This window comes from Amblyomma mixtum, chromosome 8 (assembly GCF_055824585.1).
Source record: "Amblyomma mixtum isolate Tamu chromosome 8, ASM5582458v1, whole genome shotgun sequence".
Classification (NCBI taxonomy): domain Eukaryota; kingdom Metazoa; phylum Arthropoda; class Arachnida; order Ixodida; family Ixodidae; genus Amblyomma; species Amblyomma mixtum.
Window position 1 is genome coordinate 113,710,965 of NC_143019.1, and position 22,640 is coordinate 113,733,604.

Here is a 22,640-nt window from a genome sequence, read left to right on the forward strand (position 1 = left end):
GTGTGGCAACCCAACCCTTTCGACAGACACGTCTTTAGTTAGAATCCACTGCCGAGAAGATTTCTAAATTGAATTCTTGCGCACATTGATGCGCACTTTGCTGCCGGACAAAGGTCAACATAGTCAGAAAGAGCCAGATAATATGGTTTTCGGAACAGTTATTGTATACAGATTTCGACAGTGCCGCTTGGTTAATGGTTGGTTAATGAGGTTTAAGGTCCTAAAGCGACTCAGGCTATGAGGAACGCCGTAGTGGGGGCCTTCAAAAAATTTCGAGCCTCTGGGGTTCTTTAACGTACACTGACAACCCTCCGTATACTAGCCTGTACGGAAATGCGGCTGTCGTGATCGGCACCGAACCCGCTCCGTTTGGGTCAGCTGCCAAGCCCCATAAGCACGGACTCAAAGTACCGGCACTGTCCTCAGAGTGCCTTTATCAATATTCAATTACGGTTAACATCTGGTTGAAGTTTCAATCAAAGACACTGCATCCTGATTTTTACTCACGGAGACGGCGATGTGAACTTTTTGAGTGAAATCATCTGCCAATGTTTTTCGTTTGTGTGCCTGATCGTTGAAGAGGAGCATGCATTAAGAGAAGCCTTGCATGGTTTTGTTAATTGCAGGTGAATCATGGTAGGCGATTTCAAGAGTTATAAAGCAACTTGATACCATTCACGCACCTGGTTTTGTTAATTGAAGGTGATACATGGTAGACTATCTCGGTAGTTCTAAAGCAACTTGCTACCATTCATACACCTCTCAGGAAACCAGCGTTTCTGGGTCTAGGAAGCACAAGCGTGAATTTTTGCATATAATTTGTATTCCTAGGGCTTAGTGCAGAAATTCACCAGGGCATTGCAAATAATTCACCAGTATACAGTGTTCACTCGGAACTTTCAAGTTTCGCCCTGGGCTGTCAGTATCTCGGCACTACCTCCCATAATGGTATATTGCCTTCACTTCGTCCTGTGGAAAAGAAAATTAGGTCAATCTCACCAGCCGCAGTTGTAAACCATCATATATCCACGCAAGCTTACGCTTCTAGTGCTGCCGAATAATGAACAGTACGGAGAGTTGCGTGTTTCCGTTTGCCCTGATCTTGCAATAGGCGATTTCTAAATGTTTTTAGCTCATAATTTGTGGGACTTAACGTCCAGTAGCCTGTTATAATTATAAAGGCCGCCGTAGCCGAGGGCTCTGGATTCATGCTCTGACACCACAAAGCACAAGAGATTTTGGTAGACCGGCTTCTTTAAAGTATTGCCGCCGCAGCCGGAATAGAAATCACGACCTTTGCATCAGCAAATAGGCGCCAAAGGTGCGGAAACACCGCGGTGGATGTGTTTAAGGTCTAGTCTGAATTCATTATTGTGTACAACTGCGCTCTGGGAATAGGAGGTATGCACTGAAGCCACAGTGGCTACGATTTTGGCGTCAAGCAAGGCGAAACTTATAGGACGCGTGTCTAATCGGTTGATTCCACCCCGCACCCCCTCGGCCTACACAGTTGCGCGCGCAAAAATAGCGCCCGTGATGCTACCTGAATACCTTTATTGCATTTTCAACAGATAATAATATGGTTAGACGTTATTTACTTTGCATGGTGTGCGCTTGCGCTGGTCTGAATGTATTTAAGCTGTATGTGCGTCCCTAAAGAAACAGTTGTCAGTCAGCGCTGTGTTCGTCCTCATTCTCTTCCTGCTTCTTTTCTTTGGCCGTGTGCCGTAGCGCTGAAAAACTGTGAGCTTAAATCAAGTATACCAACTAGAACAAGAACTAACTCTGCAGATGTTGTCTCACCCTATTATGTGCAAAAACTAAAACCATATTTTTGCGCTGAGAAAAAAGCTGGAAAACATCTACTGGCCCGCTGTAAAACCTCCCCGTGAGTGAAAGTGACGCCCTTTTTGGAGCTGCTTAGGCAGTTGATCACGTAATAAACTAAACTATCATGAGCTCCTCCTGTGGTCAGTAAAATTGGCAGTGTATTTTCTGGGCACATTACAGCAGACTCTAATATTCTAGAAAAACATTATCAGTTGACGGGGTGCCGTTTTTCCTGCAATAAATCACTCTGTTCAAAGCCTATTCTCAGGATATATTTAATAGAGACATTTCAACCGCTGGGAAGATTTAAAACAAATTTTGGTTTATAACCACGGACAGTATGTGCACTGCACTAATGCCCAAAGCAGAAAAATCACATGTAAAGTCCTCCGCTGACGACCAGCGATGCGCCGGTGATGTAAGAGGCAGATTTTGGCGAGCACAAAAACAAGACAGCCTCAGCTATTTCATGCGGCTTGGCAGCTCTCTTAAGCGGCGTCTCAGACGCCAGAGTGGTTCTGCGTTCTTCGTCGAAAAGACCTATCATTGGTGTCTCCGTCAACCCCGGTAGGACGGTGTTGCATCGGCTGCCGTGAGCCGCCAGTTCTTTCGCCGCCGTCTTTGTGAGCGCCTCAACGGCGGCCTTGGATGCTGCATACGCTCCGTAGCCTACACAACAGCGCTTGGAACCCGTGCTGGACACATTTATGATGACGCCACCTCCCTGAGGCAGTTTTTTGCCGGAACGGAGCATTTCTCGGCTAGCTGCACGAGTTACCGCAAAAGTGCCCTGAAAAAGAAAAACAACACAATAAGACGTCTTAAGTATAGGTTTCACGCATTACACAAGCAAAGCACATAAAACGATAGCAACATGTACGATACCCATCTTCTCATAGAGTAATGCGAACCGTAGCGCTTTCTGTGTACCTGCTCAAAACAGAAGGTGGTACGAGGGGAGCTTCGTTGAGTACGGACAGACGTCGCGCGATGATTGATTCAGCATATATTGTCGAGGTATGAGTCAGTTTTCTGTCTCCAGCGTTTGTATAAACGGGTTTTTGCAGATTCTTTTTTTCAAGCCATCACCGAAAACCTTTCAGCAGCTTATGCCCAGTTTTTTTTTTTTTTTTCATATATCGCAAGATCTTCACATATCACCCGTCGAGAGGCTTCCATTTTTCTGCTATTAACTTTTGTGCTGTTGTTAAAAGCGTTCCCCATTGCTTTTCTAATTTAGTATTAACACACAACGAGCGCTGCGCTCGTAGTGTGTTCTTGTTCTATGTGTCCCGTCTGTGTTTTTTGCACTGTTACTTGAAGGCTTCTTGGGCCGCTGCGCATCTGGGGCTGGCAGGAACGAGGCAGCAGACGAAGCCACCCGCGCGCTCTCTAACCGGGCTTGTCTATCCCCTCCACCCGAGCAGGAACCCGATTTTAATCTTGTCTATTCCTTCAAAGATGTTACAACCTATTGTCAATATAGTCATCGCATTTACCTTCACCTATGTAAATGCCTCAATAAGGCGGATTAGCGGCTCTTTCTCCGCCTTCTCCAATAGACTGCTGTGCCCGCGGCAACACTAAAGCTAAAACCCCTCCTTTAGTGGCTGCTGTCCGCACTGTAGAGCGGTGTCTTCGGACACCTGTCACAAGGATGTTCCTGCCCCTCCAACCCGGCTGTTCCCCCATCCCCAGCCCAACCCGGGGGGACTGTGAGGCGACCCTGCACGGCTGCCATGACTTACAGGCCTAACACGCCTTAGTCGGGCGCGCCCGGGCGGCGGCCGCCGCCACTGGGGTTTCGCACTAGGGACCTCCACCTTGTGTTTGCAGGGATCGGTCCATTACGGGCTGACCCAAGCATACCTCCTTTTCTTCCCTAATAAATATTTTCACCGCCACCACCGCCCCCTGCGCCCTGAAAAATAAAAAAAAATGTCCTACAATCCACCTTTCTGACCTTAGACGCCACTTTCTGTAATCTAGACCAATTCAGAACATACGTATAGATCACTTGACCTATCTTTAGGTAGCGCATGAGGAGTGACTAACTACTGTTTTTGCCCTCCCCCCCTCTCCCCCACCTTAAAAAAAGAGAACGTGGCCCTGTCTAACGTTTCGCAGCAGAACTATTGGCATTCCGCAATGAGGAAATGGTGTACTGCAACGTGCTACATTCTGTCGCATGTATCTTTAGGATACCTTTATTAAAAACGCAAGGAATTTCTGCGTCAACAAACCTTTGGATTCACACATAAGGCCTGGAGAGAGAACATGTTGCGTCATTTTTTCTCTCTAAGCGAGTGAAGTGCATTCACTTCAACACTACAGTAAAGACACTGTACACAGCTCTGACCGAGAAATACAGGACCTTCTTTTTTGGTAATGAGAGCAGTGTATAATGCAGGTGTTTTTTTTAATAGTAATTTCGCGAATATCCCATTTCCTCTTAGTCCGGCTACTTATGTTCCAACAGAAGCCATACCTCCAAAAAAAATGTCGCAGTGCTTCTCAGGAAACCGGCAAAAAATCCGCCTAAAATAACATCCTACCAGCGTTTCTTACAACCGCCCCCCCCCCCCCCCCTCCAAAGCACCAATTATGCCTAAAGCCATCCGTTAATACGTTGATCATACCGTCACTGTCACTTCGTGCAGGTGCAGTCAAAGTGCGTTCCATTACCTCGCGACAAGCATGCCACGAGGGGTATATTTTCATAGGTACCGAACTTGAGGTTCCTTTAATTTTTTCCACCATCATTCCTTATTTCTTTTCTGGAAATCATTTAACTTTTAAGAATTAAACTTGGAATACTGGCAGCTACACTCCCACCGCAAATGTAGTCACCGTAACTTATCTGAGCTTTGTAACTGCTGGTCGCTTATGTTATACCGGGTGTCCCAGCTAACTTGAACCAAGGGTTTAAAAATGAAATATTGGAGTCAGGAGAGTGAAACTACCTGCATATTGGTGATAGGCATTTGGCGCACCACGGGAAATTTTTTGTATCGCAATTACTTAACTAGTAATTAAGATAATTTTTTTAAATTTTTTAATATTGACTTTAGACACTAAATGTGATTCGCAAAGTTGGAGAGCACTTTCAGAAACCCGCATTCCATTATTCGCCATAAAGAAAACCTTACGTGTACCTCTTTTTCCGAGCTCGAAAGAAAGCCCGCGAAATACAAAAAAAATCACGTGACGAGCACATTTGCGCGTCGCGATCGTGCTGCTCTCAACCGTGCTTTCAGTGAACGAAATCAGCTCCGGCCTTTATTCGACGGCCCCGTTGCAGCGGCAGGCCGATATCTTGGCGGGGGTTTTTCGTCCGCGTCAGCTAGTTGGCACCCGGCGACGACGACTTAGTCCCAATCTGATAAGATACTGAGATGGCGAGTCTGCTTTGTCACTCAGAAGCAAAAGAGAAATACAGGGAATAATGTTTCGCCGCGAGGTGTTGGCGGCTGTGTGTTGCAGTTTCCTAATGAGGATTTTGAAAGCTGGAAGCAGCGGTGAAGCACAGTTTGTCGTGTGCTCTTCTTATGCCACTCTCATGCGAGACTGAATCTTTGGTGTAGTGATTACTAGCACTGCAGACATGCCGTTTACAAATGAAGAGAAAGCAGACATGGTTCTGGCTCTAGGTGCATGTCATGGGAACAGAAGGCGCGCTGCAGACCTTATGCAACAATGGCACCCAGGCAGGCGGCCAAGTTCAGTAACGATCCTGCGTGCCTTCGAGACGCTGCGACGGATGGGCAGTTTTACGTCCACACGACACAGAGCACCTGTTTTTGACGAGGACTTCGAGACGCATATTTTATCGCTGTTCGCTCTGGAACCCCAAGCAAGCGTGCGCAGCGTGAGCGAGGATACCGGAGTCTCCAGGTCATCAGTTTGGCGAATACTGCGCAAACACCGCCTGCATCCGTACCACGTACAGCTTCATCAAAATCTGTTGCCACGGGACTTCCAAAACAGGACCGATTTTGCTAATTGGATTCTGATAAAGATGCAGGACGACCCGGATTTTTTGAACAAAGTGATATGGAGTGACGAAGCTAGTTTTTCGCGCAATTCACAGGTGAACCTGCACAATGCTCATTACTGGAGCGATTCAAATCCCTACTGGGTTTTACAGACGCAGCACCAGTACCAGTGGTCATTTAGTGTTTGGTGTGGACTTTTCGACGGTAGTTTGATCGGGCCTGTGTTTTTCGACCAGACGCTGACAGCAGATCGCTACACCAATGATATCCTCAGAGGACCCGTTGACGACTTCCTTTCGGATCTACCGCTCGCCAGGGCCACAAATGTGTGGTTTCAACACGATGGCGCCCCCGCGCACAGCAGCGCCAAGGCTCGGACCTGGCTCGACGCAGCGTTCCCGCAGAAATGGATAGGACGACTAGGTCCCGTGAACTGGCCAGCCAGGTCTCCTGATATGACACCTCTGGACTACTTTTTGTGGGGTCATATCAAGGACAAGGTGTACAGCACACCAACTTCCACACCGCAAGACCTTAAAGACAAAATAACGGAAGTCTGTTTAAACATGCCTGAGGCTGTCATACGAAATTCAACGGCTGATTTGGTTACAAGATGCCATAGCTGTATCGTCGCACAAGGTGACCTATTCGAGCACTTTTTATAATTGGTAAGAAACCGAAATGAAATGGAGTCAGGACAACCGCATGCCACGGCTGTCATCGCCGCACAGCCAAGCCATAAACCGCCACTTTTATTTTCTTTGCAACTGGCAAATAAAACTCCTCTCATTTGAAAACTTCGAGCTTGGCAGTCTTTATCGCGACTGCAAAGCGCAGCGCACTCGCTGCAATTTACACCGTCACGCGCGAACTGGCTGACACGGCCGAAGAAACCACCACCAAGATATCGGCCTGCCTCTGAAACGGGGCCGCCGAATGAATACCGGAGCTGATTTCGTTCACTGAAAGCACGGTTGAGAGCAGCACGATCGCGGCGCGCGAATGCGCTCGTCACGTGGTTTTTTTTGTATTTCGCGGGCTTTCTTTCGAGCTCGAAAAAAGAGGTACACGTAAGGTTTTCTTTATGGCGAATAATGGAATGGGGGTTTCTGAAAGTGCTCTCCAACTTTGCGAATCACACTTAGTGTCTAAAGTCAATATTAAAAATTTAAAAAAATTATTTTAATTACTAGTTAAGTAATTGCAATACAAAAAATTTCCTGTGGTGCGCCAAATGCCTGTCACCAATATGCAGGTAGTTTCACTCTCCTGACCCCAATATTTCATTTTTAAACCCTTGGTTCAAGTTAGCTGGGACACCCATACCTAGGCAGTAACCGCGTATACTAAGTGCTAGCTTACCTCTAGAAGGTGATAACAGCAACTACCTTTAGCAACATTTACCGCAAGAAAGAGGTAGAAGGAAGTACCATTTGTAGCGCTTTCTAAACACTCCTATTAGCCATACATGGAGCAACTTCTTTTGCTGCAACCGGTGGTTTCTTTTTGGCAAAGTAATTCAACTGTTCATCACCTAGCAAAGGGACGCGTTCTTGCTGCTACTGAAGCAGTCATTAAGAAACATCAGCTGGACAATGGCTTCAAGGCTAATTTCGGCTATTACACATTCTGATACCACTAACCGTACATAATTACTAGAAATACAAGACAAGAACACAAACATGAAAATACCACAATTAGATCTCGTGACCTTTGGATAGCAAACCACCGCGGGCAGTGCCGTCCAAGAAAGGGCAGTCTAACATAGGAACATAGATGGCGCTTCGGTATCCCAGTCGCGTTTTTGTTACGAGTATTATGTTTAGAGTAAAGTAAGGTGATTTTCCAGCCCGGGCGTTTAAAAAAAGGCAAGCCTTGAAGCGTATCCACGACAGTTCAGTGCCTAACCATGCGCAGCTAATGCCCAATGCTTCCCAACTGGTAATCATTTATTTGCTTTATTTGCCATCATAAATACTCGCATCCAATAGAATTTGGAGATTACGGAAAGGAACAACCGCAATGTTTTTCTTACATTTTTATGCATTAATTAACGCTGTTTGCATGGCTTCTGCACATTAAGATAAGTGCAAAAAGACAGGCATATCATCAGGCAGCAATGTTGTCTGGAATGTTGTAGTTATTCATACTGAAATATTCCAGTCAAGCATGCTATCCGATATTTTCTATTCAAGGATGCAAAAGTATATTAGAGTAATGAGAGCATGTTACTTATACCATTTACAACCTCCGCTGCGTCCTTCGTCTTTCGGGTCTTTCGCGTCTTTCGGGTCAGTAGCCGAGCACCAGAACCACTGAGCCACCGCGGTGGCATGGAACTAGATTAAGTAAGAAAATTAATTGTGGTATCGATAAGGTCATCGACAAGTGATCGACTTCCGGTTTGAGGGTCTCGACTTCCGGTAACGAGTCTCAGTTAACGTGAAGTGTGGAAATGTTGCGTCGCTGCCTTGGTGCGACGTCATAAAGTGTGACGTCATGCTTAGGCATTTCTCCAATGCCGTTGCCGCAGTGATATTAACGTTTTTTTATGATTTGTTGCTTACAATCCTTGCGTTAAACAGAATACCAGCAATGCCCTGACATGCTAGTATGGCGCATCCCCCCCCCCCCCAAAAAAAAAAATAAAACGATTTAAAAGAAGAAAGAGATAGTGGTGTACGTTTTGGGTAAAGATTTGACTATGGCTCCTTCTTCAATAAGCGCTGAAATGTCAGTGTGCGAACGTTTATGCATTTCGCCCTTCATAAGGTTTCCAGTAATCAATGCTACGCAAAAATAACATTTCAAGAGAACTCATCAAATGCTTACCGTTTGCAAACTTACCTTCAAGTTAACCGTGATGATTTCATCAAACATGTCGTCGGTACAATCAGCGACAGGCGAGAGACCAAAAATTCCGGCGGAATTGACGACAATGCTGAGCGGTTGCGGGTATAAGAGGCTAACGTTGCGGAAAAGTTCTTCCACAGATGACGTGTCTCCAACGTCGACGTGCATGCCGCAGTGTTTTTCGTCTCCTGCGAATGTATAAAATAAAGCGGCGTGTCTGAAACAAAGATCTGTGTACCAAATGTTGCAGGGGCCATATTTTATAAGCTGTCCATTTTTGGTTGTCCATTCGGTTCTCTGCCAGTGGTCGCTCAGCCGTCAAGAGCAGGTGAAGAGGAAAACAAATGGCGTGGCTCCAGTTTATAAAGAAGGAAATAGTTTGGGTTGCCAGAAGCGGCACGCATTCACCTGTTCTTTTCTCTATTTCACTTACACTATAGCCACATCGTTGGCTTAAAAGTGCGTTCAACTAAGCCGGTCACCACTAAACAGATTCTTTACCCAACGTCCTACCCAACATGATGAGGTAATGCAAAGGCAATAGACAGGGGGAGCAACGATTGCTCACCACAAGGAATACGTATGAGTTATCGCAAAATAGAAGTCTCAAATAATCAGCGCACAGATCGTTCATCTGCTAAAAGCCACTAATTTTAGATCATAAGGTAAGGGAAACGCACATTGAATACAACAATATTATGTTTGGTTAGATGAAACGTGTGAAAAAGTACACCGATCAGTTTAGTTCAGCAAACTGAAGCAGCAACCGGCGGCCCAGTGTCTGTCCGCAGATAACACAATAAACTTCTATACTCTAGATGTAGTACTCTACATTCATCGCATCTTTCCTCGTTAATTATTTTGCTCCTCACTAAAACCATTTTAGCAGAATCTGCTCAAATAGTTCCCGTAGTATTTCATTTATATTGTTAGTATATAGCTTGACAAGTTTTTACGTGTGAGTGGAATAATACACAATACAAAACTAGCAGTGCTGCTGCTCAGACGAATATCGATCAGTTTGGAGTCTATAATCGTCGGCAAGATCAAACTGCAGGGCTCTGTTGGCTTTCGTATCTGTGTATACCTGGAGGCAACGCCAGAGTATTACCTCAGAGCTAAGCCTCTGCACCTGAACAAGATTCCCACTCAGCCAACATGATGGGTCTGCTTGTGAATAGTGCAGAAGCACCGTGCCTCACCAGTTTCCTGCAACCCCGTTTTCTGCGTCGCCTGCGAAGCGCAATGAAACAAAGAATGGTGCCAAGACGAAGCGAAAGGTGTCTAGGACGAAGAAACGCCTGCAATGAAGTTTTCATTTCGAGCTTCGAAAAACTCCGATAACAGAAAAAAAATTGGAGGGGACAGTTAGGCTATGCCAGCTTTAATGGGTTAATGCCTATATATGCGGATTTGGTCAATCCCAACTTTACATTCATAGATCTTTGAGATTCCTCATACCGCTCCTTGCCCAATGGTGCAGCGGTTAAGCGATGCGCCACTTCCCTGCAAAGGCGGGCGCTGCCAATTGGTGGGCCTTGTGCGACCCAGGCTGCTTTCCCCAAGGAACCTCTCGCGACCAATTTTAAGTTGAGCTGCCATCTGCCACGGTGGTCACTTTGCTCACCATCCGTTGGGCAGATTGTATGATGCCAGAAGGTGGCGTGTCCTAAGTGACCCACCTAGGTTGCTTCTCCGGCGACTTTTCGCTCACAATGCCAACGACGATGCCGGGTTTTTTGAGGGGCGGGAGGCTTAACACTCTCGCGTTAAAAAGTTGAAGGTTTCAGAGACAGTCAGGAAGGTTAATTGCAGCGTGAAACATTTCGTAGTACTCACCTGGAAGAGACTGCGCCACTTTCTGGGCAGCGTCAACACGCCTGCCTGCAACGACCACAGTGGCACCCTGGGCAGCCAGGGCGTGGCAGACGGCCTCGCCAATGCCGCTAGAACCACCCGTCACTAATGCCAGCCTTCCGCTTAAAGACATTGCCAGTTTCAGTTCCTCCTTGCACGGGGTGCTTCTTGGGAACGCCGCTTGTGCGCTGTTCTGGCCTGGCCGATGCCCTCAACGACGGCTCACCTATTACTGAGCATTCGTGTTATTTCTGCACCTGTCGCAGCGCCGGCCAAGCCATAAATTCATTCCCCGAGGTCGTACGTCAACTCACTTCCTGTGCGAATCAGTGTAAAATGCGGCGTAACGCGAAACACGAGGCAAGCGTTTGTGACCTTTGCTGCACAGCAGGCACCGCGAAGGACGGACAGATGTTCATTGAGTCCTCTTCGAAATGCGGTCGTGGCGAGTGGCAAGAGGCCCGAAGTTTTTTTTTTTCTTTCTGTTTGAATTACTCATTTTTAAAGGAGAAAGTAGCGAGTAGAAATTCAACATTTTCAATATAGATATCGCAAATTTTACACTATACCGAATTTCAATCATGAGCTATCACCTCATACTTTTTGCGCTTTAAGTCATCACCTCCTAAGGCCTTAGATTCGAGCCTGAAGATTTCAAAGCTGACTCGGCCACAGCGCGAACTAGCGCAGGCGAAAAGCCTGCCAAAGGGAAGCGTTCCATGGTCATTGAAATCGAATTGCAAAATTTCTGAACAGGATTCAGTAAGAGACATTGTCAAACAAGCTGACGCAATCGCCCTGTTAAGGAGCTCATATTGGTAGAAATCGCTCGGTAGAAATGCCCTTGTTGTCCTCGGTATGTATGCCAGAAAAATAAATAGATTCTGTGCTTTAAGGTAACTTATCAGCCACTTAGAAGCTCCTGTAGCAAGCAGACTCTCTAGTTCTCAATCTTCGGAACATTTGCAATTAGTCTCCTCTCCCCATCGGGGCAATCGAGGATGTTGAAGAGGGGCTCGCTGCAGGCGGGGCACACGCTTCAGAGCGAAAGCTCTCCTTGACGGCCGAAGCTGCAAAAGCCGATGCAAAAACCGGAACCGAATAGCTTCGCAGAACAACACTATGCAATCGCCGCAGTCGATCACTACTTCTGGTTTTGTTGCCTCTACAGCGATGGCACATACCCGCGGTAGTGTATTGGCCAGTGTTTAGAGCAGATCCAAACACAAGGAAAATTCATCCAGACTTATCTCAAGTGTTTCATAAATTTGACTGCACTCACGCTGTGCATTGTGCATCTTCGTCTTCATCAACTTCCATCTCCGGCGCAAACATATCAGATCAGCTTAACCTCGATGAGAGCTTAACCTGAGTAATCTCGTCGCCAAACGTGCCGACGACCCAGGAAAGCAGCACCATGAACCAATCAGGCTAAACACATGCTTTCGTACGCCTGCTCGCTCGAACTACGTTAAAACCATACCATATTTTTTTTTCGGATGCAGAAGCTTACGTACTTTTGGACTGAAGCAGCAATCAAGCCTGTGCGGAAAGGGCGCTGCTCGTCGAAATCACCACAGCCTAAAAGAGCCCGATGTTCAAGACATGAATCCAAGGGGCCCTCCATGATTTGGTATGGTTTTAGTTGGTGTGGCTTGATCGCACAAAAAAAAGAACTGCGTCAGCCGATGATGCAGAGAAGAAAACTGAACAATTAGAAGCCCACTGCCTATTTTGCGAATTCTGTGCACCACTTTTTGGTGACACAAATATAATTGAGGGCGCAAAAGAAAAAGAATGCCCCGCGAGAAATTCCACGAGACACGTGCGTTAGTGTTCGTTGAGTTCATTAGCAAGACAAATAGTGGCGGTTTCTCAATTTGGCTTCAGTTGATTTTAGTTGACGGATTGGGACAAGTTCAGGCAACTTCGCGACAAAACAGCTCCAAAGGAGATCTCTAACCTTAGCGACTAGGTTATCTCCCTGAATGAGGATGTCACCTCCACTAGCATTGTGGTGCCAGTTGAGAAGGAGGAGCCGATTGCCGACTCAAAACTCTTACACCTTTGGCAGGCACAAAAAGGCCTCCAAAAACGCTGGAAGAAGCAAAAACACAACAAGCGACTACGCAAAATGATCGCTGAAATCGAGAGAAGAATCGAGGAAAATACACTTATTCTCCGAACACAGCATTGGAACCAAATATGTGAAAGCGTCAGTGGACAGCTCGGAAATAAGAAGACATGGCATCTTCTAAAACACCTGCTCTACCCAGAACAAACGCGTCCCGTGCAACAAAGTCAACTGTACAGACTCATACATAAATATGAGGGTACAACTGAAGACCTAATCAAAGAGCTAGCAGGACGTTATCTAAACACGGATGATGGTACCACACAACCAGACTACCGGGGGACTCCTAATCCAAATTTAGACGCAGACATCACATACGCAGAGGTCTGGTACGCAATTGGAAAACTGCGGACAACATCTGCGGCAGGACCAGACAAAGTAACAAATAAGACTCTCAGGAACTTAGACGCAACGTCGATCGCGGCGGTTACAGACCTTATGTACAAATACTGGCATGCAAGCAACATACTACAAGAGTGGAAACACGCGAAAATCACTTGTATTCCTAAAGCGCGTAAGAAACTCAGCACTGAGAATCTACGCCCAATTTCATTAACATCATGCCAAGGCAAACTCATGGAACATGTCATCCTCAATAGGCTCGAATACTATGCGGAGGACATGAACCTCCTACCTGAAACAATGTTAGGATTCAGGGCCCAACTATCTACCCAGGACATACTCTTGCAGCTTAACAAGGACATAATTGAAGCTGACGAGAGAACAGGAACGAAAGTAATATTGGGTTTAGACCTTGGTAAAGCTTTCGACAACGTCACCCACAAATCCATTTTGACAAACTTGTCAGAAATCAACCCCGGAGAAAGGACGTACAACTACATCCCATCCTTCCTCACTAACAGAGCAGCAGTGATAACGGTCGGAACAATATAGTCTGCCCCAATCACACTAGGAAGTAAAGGAACGCCACAGGGCTCCGTCCTGTCCCCTTCACGACATCCCCCCCGCAAATAAACGTCTATGTTAATGGACGATCTGTCAAAGAGGTACAAACCATGAGAATACTGGAGTTGTATTTACAAACAAATGGAAAAAATACTGACACACTCACTAAGCTAAAACGCACGGTAGAAGCGACGGCGCGATTAATCCGCCGCATAGCTAATCGCAGACAAGGGGTGAGAGAAAGAGATTTATGCCGACTAGTGCAGGCCTTTGCGCTAAGCCGGATACTTTATGCCACCCCTTATCTCAAATTTTCGAAAGCAGAAAAGGACAAATTGGATAGCATGATACGGCAGGCCTATAAGGCTGCGTTAGGACTCCCACTAAATGCATGAACCGAAGGGCTTACGAAGTTAGGAATACATAACACCTACAATGAACTGAAAGAAGCCCATTTAATGGCTCAAACAGCGCGAAAAGCCAATTCCAGAACTGGCAGGAGTATTCTTACCAGGCTCGGAATTAACTTTCAACCTACGAATAACGATGCTAAAGTAGACTTACCCCGCGACTATAGGACGGCCCTACTAATCAAACCACTCCCCAAAAACATGCACCCCTTAAACCATGAGGGTAGAAGACAAGCACGAGCCAAAGCCTTACATAACAAATACGAACAGTGTTCTGGAACACTTTATGTAGATGCGTCAGAATACAAACATACCAATGCCTTTGCAATTGTGGTTGTGAACGAGAATGGTGACCACATCGTCTCGGCAACAATAAAAACGAAATCCTCTCAAACGGCAGAAGAGGCGGCTATAGCCCTCGCCCTAGCGCATACCCAAGAGAGCATCATCCTCAGCGATTCCAAAATGGGTATCAATAATTTCGCTAAAGGGTGAATTACAAACACCTCCCTTATAATCCTTAGCGCAACCAAATTCTCACCAAATTATTCCGAATTGATATGGGTCCCAGCTCATTCGGGGAATCCGGGGAACGAGGCAGCCCACAATAAAGCCCGAGGTTTCGTCGACCGGGCAGTGGATGAGTCTGGCTCCCTGAATTTCACGAAGGACTCCATGATCACATATCATGATCTCACCAATCATTTTAAACTAGAGAGGAGCATTTTCCCCCCTCCCGACAAAAGACTTACTAACGAACAAGAGGCTACATGGCGTCGTCTACAGACGAGATCGATGCGCACCCCATCACTCCTCGCGCACATTTATCCAGATCTTTACAACCCAAACTGCAAACACTGTGGCCAACGTGCTACCGACGATCACATCCTGTGGGACTGCAAAATAGAGCCACCTCTGCGTGATCTAGTTACAGCTCCTTCTCTCGAGCGGTGGGAGACCGTGCTGGCTAGCTCTGACCCCAGAACACAAGTTTTGGCTGTGGAGTGGGCTGACAAAGTCGTCGAGGGCTATGTACTCTCGACCACTTAACGCGACCTCTTGCCAAGCTCTTTCCGGCGAATAAAATGTTTTACAATCAATTGCGCTTCTTGATTGCCATGTTTTCCTCGCGCATGAGCATTTTTCTTTCATAAATTACAGTTGTTGCTGTGAGAAGTTCTCTCTAACTCAAAACGCAGTGCTCGTCCTACCTGCGTTTCTTGTTAGCCATGTTTCCTGGCGCAGTTTTTGTCGTTCCTCAAAGCATGTATACGTTGTCAACAGGCACAGTTGAGGAATGTGTCCTGCTTTTGGAGCACTCGCGCTGGAGTCGGCGTTGGCAGCGCAGCGGTAGCAACGTAAATGGTTAAAAAAGATACAGAATAAAAAGTTTCATGTCTCCGAATGTTTTCCGTACGGCTCAACTGGGAAGCATATCCAACTTACAGAGCCGATAAGACACACAGACGACGCATACGCAACATCGGTATTTCGAACGGACCCTGCATAGCGTCACGAACATTATGTAGAAATTGAGTAGGCACTAAAGATCAGGTATAGAAATCATGCAGACGAGCTATGAAAAAGGTAGTTTGCGTATCATCATCAGCCTGACTACGCCCACTGCAGGGCAAAGGCATCTCCCATGTCTCTCCAATTAACCCGGTCTCGCGCCAGCCGCGGCCACCATATTCCCGCAAATTTCTTAATCTCATCCGCCCACCTAATTTTCTGCCGCCCCCTGCTACGTTTGCCTTCTCTTGGAATCCACTCCGTTACCCTTTAGGACCGTATGTTTTTTATAACGTGGTGACTCCTTGGTCGCATAATTTCATTTGTGCGGCTGATATGTGCTTCGCGCATCAAGTTTTAGCCTCATTATCATCATCACTATCAGAGCAACCATTATTATTTAGTCCTCACAACATTCTACTGAATCTGCCAAAATTCTCCAATTCATTCGGTACAGCGGCAGCCATGACCGCACATCTCAATCTAATCACCTGACTGTAATTGCATATATACACCTCGCTCTTCAACACCTCAAGCCATGCTTTCCTGCCCTTTTAAACCGCTTTGCTACCACAGCAGAGCATTGGGTGTCTGTTTTATGTTTTACATACTCTGCCAAAGTCAATTTTTTCTCCCTTGTTTTAGCAAGATATGATGGACTGGAGTGTGTTATTTGAACCATGGTGCTCGTTTTGAGTGTCTTAACGGCGCGTTGAGCATTTACGTTTTTATATAGCTTGTTAGAACTAAGAATTCTTGCTTGCGTCTATCTCTCTCTAACAGGTTCTGTGAGGGAAGCTGCCTTTCTAGGAAACGCATTTATTTTTACAGCTTTCGGCGTTGTTCCTTCGTTGCTTATTAGTATTTTTCTTAGCAACCTTTTCCCCACCTATAAGTGCCTCTAGTATAGACCTTTTAGAGAGTTTTGCTAGCCAAATTTACAGTCCGCTCCGCTTAGGCTAACCCGCTCATATTAAGTGGAGCTAAGGTGCACGAGCACGCTTTAGCGCAGAGTTCGGCTGGTATGGCTAAGTGGAACTGTTTGGCTTTGTGTCGCCATCTGGTGGTGACAAATAGAACCTCCTTTGATGAAACAATAAAAATTTGAGTTTTTCTGCTTCATATTTCTTTATTGTTGCTTCTCCGGTTCCTCACTGATGTTAAGTGAACACATTTAGTTTATGGACACCTCCTGCAGCTAAGATAAGGAAAACTCGGCTTCCATTGAAGGCTGCCTGATTATAACCAGACAAATGCCGCAATTTGCTGCTTGCGCGGGTGACCGCTTCCCACCGCTATTTCAGTGTATTTACTTCTTCCTACGCTGCGCGCAACCATCAGGCTCCAGCAGTGTCCGTTTCCTTTGCCGCGACTAAACTGGCGGTGAAGAATCGATCTCTTGAGTTGCAAATGTTTGCAATGTATCGAGGCGAACGCCTTTGCTTCTCAGTGCACGAATATCCACTCAGTCGTAAAAATAAATTGAGGCGGGCGTGTAGGCAGCGACCTGCGTTTTAAAATTTGCTTTGCTTCCTATGGAAAGCAGACGGCAAGGATGTCTACTCGGTTGTTATCTGCAACTACGTCGCACTGTAAACGGGGATCCTTGGCGATTTTGAAGGGCTTCCTACCAACGAAGTCGGGGAAATGAGCACTTAAAACATTGAAACCTTAAAGCACTTTCAGACGCCCCCTCGAGCCGGGGCAGCCATGTTGAAGTAACCGGAAATCCCCAGGCCTTTCTCTACGATACAACGCTCCGCTAAGTCGGCGCGCCGCTCCGCTCGCCCGCTAGCGAATGAGCGTTCTGCGCATGCTCACTTTAGCGCCCCATCCGCTAAGCAGCAGAGCGCACCGCAAAACCAGTCAGCTAAAACTGTCGATTCGCTTTTGATTTTCTGTATGCTCACAGGCTGTTACTCATCACCTCTGCGTCTGCAAAGCACATTCTGGTATATTCTTACCTTTCTCTTTATTTCTTCAGCAAAATCTGAATCAGCCGTCAATAGTTGCTGGCATGACGTACTGCCTTCCAACCTCCAATACCTGTATACGTGTCATAAAGTGTTGTGCCATCCCTACACCTGAGAAAAATTCAAGTTTGCAGTGCAGCCCCACCCGCGTTCTTAACTTCAGCGCACCGTTCATTCAGGAGAAGGGAATAATAGTTCGTGGGTAAACTTTTCATGTTACCTAGCAAAGGAGATAATAGCAAGACCAAATAAATGAGCGCAAAAGTATTGATGCCTCTCGGTTTTATAATGTAGTGAAACAATAAAACGCTCCCTTCGTTCACTGTTGCTTAATTATCGGACATGTATAGCACCCTATGGGCGACTGCCTGTTGTTGCGCAGTGCTGCTGTTTAAGACGTGTCGTGCTATAGACTGTTGAACAGTCTCTTTGTTTCAGTTAAAACACTTCTTGATGTTGCCTTCTTACGTTGCCTGGTTAGGTTATTAACCAAGCGCGGCAATTTCTCCCTGCAGTTACCCTCATAAGTGTTGCGTAATCAGAACACCATGCTCTCGGCGGCAAATCTCTGTCCCCCACCAAATCTCCTCCCTAGCTCCTCCGAGTCCAGCGCAGTCAATACCTCTTGCAAACATGATGTGACTGCTAGCTGACAGACCGTGTCAAGGTTCTGAATGATATTCTGCCCCTCAGCGTCATTATTAATTTGAAAGAATCCAGTGTAGCACAGGAGTTTAACACGAAAACTAAACGCCCTTTGTAGCATCCTAGCTTACGCCAGCTATTGGCAACTATGTGTTAACAAGCAAAGTCAAAGTAAATGTTAAAGTTATACTTTTTAAAATTTTTCGTAACAACGTTTGTGCCGTCCGTAGTGACCTTAACCACACTCAACTACAGCAGGTTTCACTTCCTCACGATAGCCTCCTGAATAATGACCACGGAGGATCTTTGCTGTCGCTGACTCATCATTGGAAATTCACTGTCTACAGTCAAATGATCAATGTTACTGTGGCTTTAGCTGGCTTCAGCCTTAGCTGCATGCTGGTCCTACTCATATACCATGCTGAAAATGCCTACCATGTCAGCTAGCTGTCAGGTGGTTGATAAAAAAAGCAACAGTTTAATTGTGTTATACCGAATAGTCGAGAGATAGCTGTTCTTGCTAGTCTATCACACCAATATTGTTAAACGACATCCTTTGGAATGCGTTTAAATTTCAAGCCCTTTCATAGGTCAAACTGAGGTGAATGCAACGGAATGACTAAGGTAAAATTAGTCTGGACATCGATTTTAGTCAATATCGATGCAGGTATAATTTCGGGGGTGGAATACGAAACCCAAGTTTGGGGGGTGGAATGGGCAACATGTTGGAAACGACCCGGGTCTAATTTTGAGACACCGTCGCAATGGCCACAGTGAAAGTATGCTTCGGCATCTGACTTAAGGCTGTTTCTATGGAACTGCGAAGTCTAAAGGGCATTTGGAGTTCATACGAGCTCACGGACAGAAACTCGAGTGTTGCACTCAGTAGAGGCGATCGCTCAAAATGAAGAGGTGTGATTGTACGAGTGACCCATCCGATAACTTCTACGAAAGGGAAAGCATGTTTTTGAACTGCATTTACTCCGTGATAGAGCAGTTTTGAGGCCACAAGGATACATGCTGTTTCAAATAAAAATCAGTCAAGAGTCTGCGCTTGTTGTGTTCCCTTCAAAGCCTAGTTCGTCTCTGCGCAGTTAGCTTTGTGTTAAGAAACGGAGTACTAGGTGGCAGTAGTGATTTGATTTCTTCTTTCAGCTGCCGTTCTTTAGTGCTGACTGTCTTTTCTTAGCAAGATGCCTCTTTTTTGTAATTCTTCAAGCAGTACACAGGATCACACATTGGCATTTTATCTTACATATACTGGTAGACAGGTCTTGGAAGTTATGAGACTATAATGGGCGACCAGCCTAACACCAGAAAAGAATGCTCGCACTGTTGATGATGATGATGTCTTCAGGCTTAATGGCACATACCCACGGCGGGGAATTGGCCAGGGTGCATAGGGGATACACACGCACGACTGCATTGCCCGTATCGTCTTCTTTCTCGTAATATTTCTTTATGGCGCACGATTACGCACCACCTCAAGATGTGCCGTGACAGCACCGCTGCCACTACCAGCCAGCAGGCCACGCAGACCAATTTTATTGTGAGCAACTCCACTGTTCGTTGCTGGAGACGATGAAATGCGGCCGCTTCTGAACTCTTGCTTCCGAAGCGCGTTTGTTAGATAGTCGAAAGTGTTTTATATATTTCCTCTATCCTAGACAATGCTTCCTTCTTTTCCATTCTTTTGTATTTTTAAACATAACACTAGCCTGTTTGAAAGCTTTTGTGGGATTGGGGATCAATATGATGGTTTTAAAAACGCCATAAGGGCGTTGCAGTACGCTAAGATGAAAGATACTTTGCTTAGGAGATTTTGGTTGACTGCAGATGGGTTTCGTTAAAAATTTCGGTCTACAATACCTGATCAGGAGAGCAAGCTGCCGGGCTAGTTGGTGATACATTTTTCAAAAGAAGTTAGCGCAAAAAAACGGACAAGGGACAGGAAGAAAGGACATATAAGACAGTCACGAGCGCTCGTGAATGTCTTATGTGTCCTTTCTTTCTGTCCCTTGTCCGTTTTTTGCGCTAACTTCTTTCAAAAGATACAATACCTGAGGATGCAGAGACTGCCATTCAGTTTGCATTTCGCCTGAGCGGCTACTTCGATCGCTGGATGGAAATGTCTAACACTGAGAAGTCCTTTGAGGAGGTCAAGGACCACGTAGTTACTGAACAATTTTTCACGCCCTGCAGCTACAAAGTTGCAATATCTTTGAAGGAAAGAAAATTGAATTTGCTGACTACGCCGACCAGTTCATGGAGGCACAGGGGATTAAGAATTTAGCCAAGGTGAAGGATAAAACAGTCTAAGGAGAGTCTGATGTTTCTCGATCAAGAGCCCCTGGTGAGGTGTCCTGAAATTCAAAGCGATGTTTCCTGTGTAATCGTGTAGGACATCGCGCGGCCAACTGCCGGTTAGGTAATCCGCGTGAACAGGCTCAGCCAGCGTGCGAGAAGTGTAACAGGAGAGGACACCAAACAAATGAGTGCAGTCTGCGTCCACGGGGAAAAGCTACTTGCGCTCTATACCCGAAAAAAGAACGGGTGGAGGAGTCGCACGACAGTAAACGCGATGATCAGATAGGCTCAGTGAAGGGCATAAATGAGGACCATTGCAGTCTGATAACAAAACATGCATGTTGTTGAGGGAGAAATGCATGGTTAACGTGTCTCTGTGCTTAGACAGCGGGGCTAATGTGGTTTTAGTGAGGAAGAGTCTTGTGCGAGATACAGAACTCACGGTACATGAAGTGAGTGTGGCCTTTGTCGACAACACGGTGCGTCATGTTTCCAGAGGCCAGGATCATGGTGTAGAACACACTATAAAGGATCGCTAACAGCGAAGTGCGTAGAGGACCTGACTATTGAAAATGTTGATGGTGCTCGAAATATTGATGATCTCGAAGTGAACTCGAAGATGCCAGTATGTACAGTGGATGCCAGGGATGAGTCATCGTTTGATGGACAAAGGTCATCAGGATCAAACGCTCCGCGGGTGAAAAGAGAGGGTGGACAAGGAGCTCTCTTCGGCTGTGCAAACAAGATCGACGACACCCGGACCAAAAATGGAGTTGAAGCCGTTGAATGTACGAATAGTACTACATCTAGTTATCACTTCGGAGGTCCTTGCAAAGCAACAAAGAGAGGACAAATCTTTGCGTGATTGCTTCAAGAGAGTTCGTAACGCACTGCAAGGAAAGGGGAGCCGCACCACACTCAAGTTCCTGCTTCAAGACGACTTATTGTATAGACAATGTGTCTTTAATACGCAAAGACAAATCACGCAGTTAGGGGTTCTAAGAAATTTAAGGCCAGAGGGTTTCCTTCTCCCCCGTTTTACGACCCGCGCTGGAGAGATGCGTCCGCGCGGCGCTGTTTTTGTTTCTTTGTTTCAAAAATGCACCGAATTTTGTGACAAGTGGCACGTCGGGCTTTCTCAGATGGTTCAGAGGCTCGGCGATGCGCGAAAAGGTCTTGAGACATCGTCGCTAACACGCGCACAGTCCGAGGATTCTGCGCACTGCTCTCTTATCCACCCGCGGTGGAAATAGTGCGATAGCGGCGGTTTTCTGAGATTCTGGGCGTTCTCCCTCCTTGCTAACAATGTGGCCTAGAAAGAGCAGCTCTTCATAGGCACAATCAGTACTTTGGTTTGGGGCTAGTTGGCTCATAGCTGTAGTTGATGTCAGGACAGCGCGAAAGGCACAAGGACAAGAGAGGCACAAGAACACAAGACCGTATGGCTCCTGTCCTGTTGTGTTCTTGTGCCTCTCTCGTCCTTGTGCCTTTCGCGCCATCTTGAGGTCACCTTCATAGGCAAAGTGGCACTTCCCTGCTTTCAAGGTTAGGCTGGACGACATGATTGCTTCTAGTACTGTTGGAAGATTTTTAGGTGCTCCTCAATGTTCCACTCGAAGACAGCGTCATCGTCTAAATACAGCAGAGAAATTTACTACATCAGGTCCGCCAGCACTCTGTCAATTACTCGATGAAACATCACCGGGCTCCCAGTGTTATGGACTTTGGGAACATAAACTCTTTAGTGCAGCGGGGTCGTGCGGAAACCCAGGAGCATGCACCGAATTCCTGGTAACAAAGTTTTTTTTTCGCTCTCTCGCCGGTGCGGAAAAGAGACCAAATGACATCACCTTGAACTCGAAGAGGCTACCCGGAGTGATAAATGCGCCGTTTTCGCGATCTCTTTCATCGGCCCGAAATTGCCCGTAGCCGCTCTTCAGGTCCACACCAGCTTTTTCACCTGGGGGCTTTCAACGTCGAGTTTAAAATAAACGAACTGAATTGAATTGAAATACTTGATGTTGCAAAGCCGATCCAGTATGTCGTCGATACGGGGGAAGGTGTAGACATGCTTCTTTGCAATTTTGTTCAAACGGGAATAAACGACGCAGAATCGAAGAGCGGCGTCTTCCTTCCTCACTAGAACAACTGATGGCGCTGACTGGGAGGCAAAACGCATGCTGTACTTCTTCATGAATGGTGTCCATGAGCGCCGCCA

General features: G+C 46.3%; 1 protein-coding gene across 1 annotated transcript; it reads right to left on the reverse strand.

Annotated features, from left to right (window-relative positions):
- Positions 1 to 2,203: 2,203 nt before the first annotated feature.
- LOC149333998 ((3R)-3-hydroxyacyl-CoA dehydrogenase-like) lies at positions 2,204 to 10,668 on the reverse strand. The gene is made up of 3 exons (XM_089556165.1): positions 10,518 to 10,668; positions 8,673 to 8,866; positions 2,204 to 2,620 (listed from the first exon to the last, which is right to left on the reverse strand). Exons 1-3 carry the CDS (start codon positions 10,666 to 10,668, stop codon positions 2,204 to 2,206), a joined length of 762 nt encoding a protein of 253 aa, XP_089412291.1.
- Positions 10,669 to 22,640: the final 11,972 nt, after the last annotated feature.